At 31.8% G+C, this 7,988-nt stretch overlaps 1 protein-coding gene across 1 annotated transcript; it reads left to right on the top strand.

The window, feature by feature from the left end:
* The first annotated feature begins 5,936 nt into the window (after positions 1–5,936).
* LOC107490026 (sodium/hydrogen exchanger 1-like) lies at positions 5,937–7,038 on the top strand. The gene is made up of 5 exons (XM_016110795.3): positions 5,937–6,108; positions 6,441–6,516; positions 6,583–6,684; positions 6,765–6,903; positions 6,988–7,038. The coding sequence occupies exons 1-5, from the start codon at positions 5,937–5,939 to the stop codon at positions 7,036–7,038; spliced, it is 540 nt and encodes a 179-aa protein (XP_015966281.3).
* Positions 7,039–7,988: the final 950 nt, after the last annotated feature.

The following is a 7,988-nucleotide window of genomic DNA, read 5'->3' on the forward strand; positions in this document are numbered from 1 at the left end:
ACATATTTGAAATTAATTAATAAGTTGATAAATAAATAGTGTTCTTAAAGTAGTTTTAGTGTCGGTTTTGGTGCCATTAAGTTGATAGAAAATTTTTTTTATTTCAATAAAAAATATCTTTTTTTAATCTTTTAGCGTGTTTAGTAAATTTCTAGTTGTAAAAATAAAAATACTAGAAAAATCAAAAGAACATCTTTTTAAGAAGTCACAATTTACATCTTTTTTTCTTAAAAAAATATTTTCATATAATAAATAAATAAAAAATACTTTTATATTGTTATAGCCAAACATAATTGACAAATAAAAAGATTTTTTTCCATGAAATATCCAAATATCAAATTATTTTTATTTTTTTATAAGATCTTTTAATAAAAAGATAACTCGAAAAAAGATCTTTTATTAAAACCACTTGACTCAATCGACTGAAAAATCGCTCTTCCAAAAATGCCAAAAAATCCATTGAACTGGTCGATCGGACCAAATTGAGACTCGGCCAATTTACACAAAACGAAGCTCCAGCTCCTTCATTTCTTCCCCCCACCCCAAAAGCCCCTTTCTCCCTTTCTTCTTTCGTTCAAAAAGAAATAAAAAAATCCTAGCCTTCTAAGCTCCCGCCATTGCCGCAAGGAGTGGAATACTGTCGTCGTCCACCACACTTAAAGTTTGTCGTCTCTCCGTCTTTTCATCTAGCTTCTCTCGTGCATCAAGTCTCCAACCCCTGTTTGCTGTCACCGATTGCCATTGCTTCCTCAAGCTCATGTCCGTTGTCTTCGTCTGTTCAAGCGCACTTTCTTAGCCGTCTGTCACGCTCAGGGGCTTCCGTCCTCATCTGATTGTGTTGCTCCCAGCCTCCAACCCATTTCCTCATTTACCAATGGTGTGATCGTTGTCTGGTCTTCATCTACTCGCAGTTGTCTAGTCGTCGTCTTACTCACCATCGTTTGTCACACTCAATTGCTCTCCATTCTACTCTGCATAGACTGCTCAAATCGAAGATCAATGATCACTACTGTTAGAATATAATTAGAATCAATTAGGATCAATTAGTATTATTTAGTATATCTGAATATTTATTCTAGGAGATTACGTCCTTATTATTACGATTCTTTTAGTACCTATAAATACCCTTTTATATTGTATCATTCCAGACAACTTGAATAGACAACTTGATTACATTCAATAATACACAAATCCTTTTTCTAGTTTAGTCTCTTATTTCTAACATGGTATCAGAGCCATGGTATCCTCCTTGAAGAGGATAGGTTGTTTTCCTTACGGTGAAATCACCGTAGTTTTTGCATTTTTTTCTATGTCATTCTTCTTTCTCTTTTGTCACTCCTTTGATGCTTTTTTACCTCACCGACTAGTCTATTTTCTCTGTCTTGTATTTTTTTGAGTCGAATGATCAAACACCATTGTCATCCGCTGCTTACCTATTCTCATGAAGAAAGTTTCGTCTACGTTTTGTCTGTGTTTTCTTGTGGCATTTTTGTATGCGTTTCTTTCTGGCAGTTCCGTCTGTACTTCCTTCAGATCGCGGCAGTTCCGTCTGCGCTTCCTTCAGACAAGTGGCAGTTCCGTTCTGCGCTTCCTTTCGACAAGCGGCAGTTTCATTTGTGCTTCCTAGTTCCTTCAGATAGCGGCAGTTCCATCTGCGCTTCCTTTCGGCAGTTCCGTCTACACCCGCGGCAGTTCCATCTGTGCTTCCTTCAGACAAGCGGCAGTTCCGTCTGCGCTTCCTTCAGACAAACGGCAGTTTCATCTGCGCTTCTTTCCGGCATTTCCTTCTGCACCCGTTTTATCAGTTTATGTAGTTTTTTTCTCTTTATTTTGTTGTTTTAAATAAGTTTCAAACTCAAGTGTGTCACTTGAGTTTGAGGGGGGATGTTAGAATATAATTAGAATCAATTAGGATCAATTAGTATTATTTAGTATATCTGAATATTTATTCTAGGAGATTACGTCCTTATTATTACGATTCTTTTAGTACCTATAGATACCCTTTTATATTGTATCATTCCAGACAACTTGAATAGACAACTTGATTATATTCAATAATACACAAATCCTTTTTCTAGTTTAGTCTCTTGTTTCTAACAACTACTAGTTCTTGTTCTTCATTTTTTTTATGCTCTATTCAGAAATCATATTAATTATTGAAATAATTATTGAATATTTTGGATTTTTGTTGAATGATTAATTGATTATTATTAGCTCTATCTATTCTGCTGTTCTATGTTTTGTGTTTTTTTGCTAGTGATGTGCTGCTGGAAACCTAGAATTATGCTATTTTGTATTTTTATTGTGTTATATTTGTGCTTTAGTTCATCTCCATTACAGATTTATAAATGATTAATCTGTCATATATTCTGCTATATTTGTGTTGTGTTTGTCCTCATCACAAATTTTTAGGATTTATGGTTTGTGCTGTTTTTGTGCTTTAATTGTGCTTTTTTAGTGTAGTGCTATGTTGTTGAAATTGTGCTGTTTTATATTTTTATTAGGCTTAATTGTGTTGTGTTTGAGTTTTAATTCATCCTTGTTGATCTTTGTTTTGTGCCTGTGCTAGGCTTAATTGTGTTGTGTTTGAGTTTTAATTCATCCTTGTTGATCTTTGTTTTGTGCTTGTGCTAGGCTTAATTGTGTTGTGTTTGAGTTTTAATTCGTCCTCGTTAATCTTTGTTTGTGCTTGTGCTCTGTTTATGTTGTGTATGTGCTTTAGTTCATCCTCGTTACAAAATTTATAAATTATTAATCTTTCATATTTCATGTATTGTGCTGTAGTTGTCCTCATTACAAATATATTATTTATAGAGTTTAGGATTTGTGCTGTGTTTGTAAATTATTAATCTTTCATATATTATATTTAAAGTTGGATGACATTTGTTATGAAGATTTTGATGGAATATTTGTGTTTTGTAGTGATTGTTTGATAAATGATACTTATATAAATTTAATAAATTTATTCACTAAGTTGTGATTGAATTGTGATTAATTAGCCCAAATTTATTCATTAAATTATCAATTTTTGATAATTTGTATCTTTAATCGACTAGTTTTAAATTTTGAGAATAGATTCTCAAAGAATTAGGTAATTTTAATTTGTAGGTTTTAACTTAATTTTTGCTCTGATAAAAATAGTATTATGATGTGTTGTTTTAAAATTGATGCCAGTATGTTAGATTTTATATTGACTAAAAAATGCTAGAAGAGTCAAAAACTATATATAAATTCTATATGATACAAATTTTATGCTAGGAAAAAGTTGTGTTTAATTGAATTTGTAAAACTTATTTTATCATAAAAGAATATTATTAATGCCATGTAAGATATTTTAATTATCTATATGATTATATATAATTATTTAATTAAATATTTTAAAATTAATTTTTTATTTTTGTAACTAAAAGAATAAAAAATGTTATAAAATTAAGTAGTATTTTGTAATAAAATATTATGATACAAAAATTTAAATTATTACAAAAAAGAGTTTATTTGTCAAATTTTTTATAACAAATTTTAGTTTTTGTATTAAAAAGTTTTGTTACAAAAATTTTATTTTTTGTTTCAAAAATTTTTTTATAATAGGATATACTACAACACTGTAATAATTTTTTTTGTTATAAAATTTCTTTCATTTCAAAATTCAGATTTTTTGTAACATTTTTTTGTTACAAATACTGCTTTATTTTGTAGCGCTAGAGAATACTCAATACAACAAAATGAAACGTACAAACAACAAGACATGAAGCTAAATAAACCACAATAATATGCTTTTAATTTAAGAAAATATAAGGTTTAGTATGTCTCTTTTTATTGAATTTGGAATTGTATATGTAGTGAGGATGATTCGAATTTTTTTTTTTTGAAAAATACCATGTTAGAGATTAAATAGGTTTAACTAAACCTTAAAAATTAATTTAATTATAATATTTACTAATATTTTTTCTAATAAATACTTGAAGAATTTAGTAAGTAAGAAAATGTTGAAAATTGATCGGTGTAATAGTTTTTTTTAAGACTAAAATATCCGTTTTTAAAATTTTTGGGATTGATTTAGATAATTACTCTGTTAAAAAAATGAACTAATGACCGATTTATCTATTAAAATAAAACTTTAAAAATATTTTTAATAGAGTATATTATCTTATTACTCAGTTATTGCTATAAATGACATAATGTAGTACTCTTATAACTAAGATCAATGCACTTTTCAATTTCATATTCTTTTGTTTCTATAATTACTCTGAGTCTTCTCTCAATTCTTTCATGGTATCAGAGTCAGGTTGTGAATCCATGGCTTTTATTATTCCTTCTCAATCAAAACCTCCCACCAACACTTTTTCTGCACCCGTTCTTAAAGAACTTACTGAAAATACATTTAAAACGTGGAATCAATTAGCCTTACACGTTATTCATGCTAGCAGATTGGGCTCTCATCTCAGCCAAGATCAAATTTCCCCTTAATATGAGAATGATGCTGCGATTCTTGCCGGTACCGAATCTGAAGCATTTAAGAATTGAATCACCAAAAATCACTATTTATTTACATGGTCACTCACTTTCATTGATTTTTCCTTTAAGAATCGCATGTTGAATTGTACCTACGCTTATCAAACCAAAATTTCCAAGATCAAGATTCAACAGTTGAAAGCACAACTCAAACTATTTCAAAATCAAAGACTTTTCACTTTAATTTATAAATGAAGATTTGTTTCTACGATTATTCTGAATCTTCTCTCAATCTTTTCAATTTTTATGTAATAATTTTTTTAAAAAACTAAAATATATATCTATTTTTTTTATCTCTAAAGAAGAATTTGAATAATTATTCTATTTTTTATTACAAACATTCTCGATATAATAAAATGGGTTTAGCTATGAATATCTAACTGAAAACAAATTGTCAACCTCTTTTATACATTCAGATTATAATATTAATCTTAATTGTTCACACAATGAAATTTTAAGAAAATTTATTTGTAAATTATATATAATATTTAATTTATAACCTTTCAAGTAGATTTTAATATAGATAATAATAATTATTACATATGTGTATATATTTTCTTAATAATCCTATTAGCTTTTGCGTTTAAAATAAAATGGTAGGAATTAAGAGTATAAGGTTGGGATGGGGTTTTAGCTTTCTGGGAGCTACCAAAGTGTAGAATTTAATTGTTAAAAGTCCATATTGTGAATTTATCTCGTTCTTAGCTTGTTCACGTTTAAATGAGTGTCTTGAAAAGTAAATAGAGCTGCTGATTGAATGGTTAAATATGATGTTTAGAATAACTCTAATCATATTATTTGATCTAAGCCTTGTGTTGATCTCCAACAAATCATCCGCTTGGATTTAGAATAATTTTTACTTTATTTCTTTCCTTGTTTAGACAAAAAAAAATTGCTAAAAGCCTAAAACCCATATAGATAGAGTCAACACATTAAAGTCACTACCACATTTTTTTATCTATTGCAACATATTTTTAAGATAACACTTTAAAAGAGTTGCCTAAAATAAAAATAGACAACACTTTATACTAATTGCTAATAAATAGATCTATTACAACATATTTTTAACCAACATATTATAAGTGATGTCTTAGATAAATTAAAAGACACTTAACAAAAGTTGCTCTATCAAATATATAAAGACAATTATTATAAAGTCAATAGGTTACATTTTCTAAGTGTTGTCTTTAAATTTATTTTACACTTCGCCTCTTAAGTGTTGCCTAAAATTTTTAATACCTCTCTCAGAAATAAATCTTATAATTGGTATAGTTTTGCTTCCCAGTTTTCAGTTTTTCATCGATTTTGAAATAAAACGAATTCAACTTAACAGGAAGTAATAGAAGTATTTCTCAAAAGAAAATGAGCAAGGAAAGGGACTAGGTTTAGGGTTCTACATTGTGCTGAAAAAAGTGAGCACGGCAATGGAGAGGGACACGGAGAATGACGAAGAGAACGAGAGAAAGGGAGATCCGCCATCGAAGGAGGAGGAAGAGAAAGATGGAGAAGGCGACAATAGAGAGAGAAGTCGCCACTGTCGCGCTTCCTGCACCTCTAGAGCTATCTCTGCCTTGCGCTGCCGGATCCGCCGCTGCTGTAATCCCTCTTCTCTGCCTTGCGTAGCCTGAGTCGTCTCTGGTTGTCGTCGTTGCTTGATGGTCATCGTCGGCTCGTCAATGCCTCACGTCCTCGCTGCTCTGCTGAGCCGTCTCTGCTGTAATCCTCACTGCTCGCTGCAATCATGTCTCAGGTTAGGGTTTTTTATCCTCTGTAATCTTAGGAAGCTAATTCTATTCTCAGATTGGGGAAATTGAGGAATGTGTTTATTGTCTAATCATGTCTCAGGTTAGGGTTGCTCTTATGATACCGATGGCTTACCTTTCATACATGCTTGCTGAGGTGAGAATCTCCTTTTAATTTTAATGGAGGTATTTTTCCATGTATGTTCATTACTGATGCAATTAATTCCAATACTAATAATTTTATTTCAAGAGTCACAACCAAGTACGTCAAAAATTTCAACATGTTTGATTTATTATGAGATTACTGATCTGAATTAACCTATTGCAGGCATGTTTTTGCAACATTGTCATTCATTGCTGAGATATTTATATTCCTTAATGTTGGGATGGATGCACTGGACATAGAAAAGTGGCGATTCATAAGCCAAAGGTAATACTAACATTCTAGATTAATAAACTTTGTAAAACGTGAAAATTTTAATTAACATTTTTGGTCTCTTGATTCATTAGTCCTGGAAAATCAGTTGGGATCAGTTCAGTGCTTCTAGGACTTATCCTAGTTAAAAGAGCAGCATTTGTTTTCCCTCTCTCATTCTTATCCAATTTGCTCCAGAAATCCCCACATGTGAAAATTGACATGAAGCAACAAGTATGTGTTTTCTTTCCCTGTTTCAGTTTCTTTTCGGAGCCTTCCTTGGTACATGACCCTGTCTCCTATGATCTTGTTTCACAGGTCACAATCTGGTGGTCTGGTCTCATGCGAGGTTGGTGCACGAATTTGTAATCCGTACAACTAACCAGCAAGTGCACTGGGTCGTCCAAGTAATACCTTACGTGAGTAAGGGTCGATCCCACGGAGATTATTGGTTTGAAGCAATCTATGTTTATTTTATTATTCTTAGTCAGGATATTAATTAAAGTTATCAGTTGGAATTATTAGATTGGAAAAATAAAAGAGAATAATAGCGTTACTTGTTGTGCAGTAATGAGAAATATGTTGGAGTTTTGGAGATGCTTTGTCCTCTGACTTCAACTCTTCCTTGAAATCCTTCTCCACACACAAAGTCCCTTCCATGGCAAGCTCTATGTAGGGTGTCACCGTTGTCAATGGCTACTTCCCATCCTCTCAGTGAAAACGTTCCTATGCTCTGTCACAGCACGGCTAATCATCTGTCGGTTCTCATCAGGTTGGAATAGAATCCATTGATTCTTTTGCGTCTGTCACTAACGCCCAGCCTTCAGGAGTTTGAAGCTTGTCACAGCCATTCAATCCCAGAATCCTACTCGGAATACCACAGACAAGGTTTAGACTTTCCGGATCCTCATGAATGCCGCCATCAATCCGGCTTATACCACGAAGATTCTGATTAAGGAATCTAAGAGATACTCATTCAATCCGATGTAGAACGGAGGTGGTTGTCAGGCACACGTTCATGGATTAAGGAAGGTGATGAGTGTCACGGATCATCACCTTCTCCATAATTAAGCGCGAATGAACATCTTAGATAAGAACAAGCGTGTTTGAATGGAAAACAAAGGAATTGTATTAAATTATCGAGACACCGCAGAGCTCCTCACCCCCAACAATGGAGTTTAGAGACTCATGCCGTCAAAAAGTATGTAATTCAGATCTGAAAATGTCATGAGGTCCAAAATAAGTCTCTAAAAGTTGTTTAAATAGTAAACTAGTAACCTAGGTTTACAAAATATGAGTAAACTAAGATAATTGGTGCA

The sequence above is a fragment of the Arachis duranensis genome, chromosome 5 (genome assembly GCF_000817695.3).
Source record: "Arachis duranensis cultivar V14167 chromosome 5, aradu.V14167.gnm2.J7QH, whole genome shotgun sequence".
Taxonomy (NCBI): Eukaryota; Viridiplantae; Streptophyta; class Magnoliopsida; order Fabales; family Fabaceae; genus Arachis; species Arachis duranensis.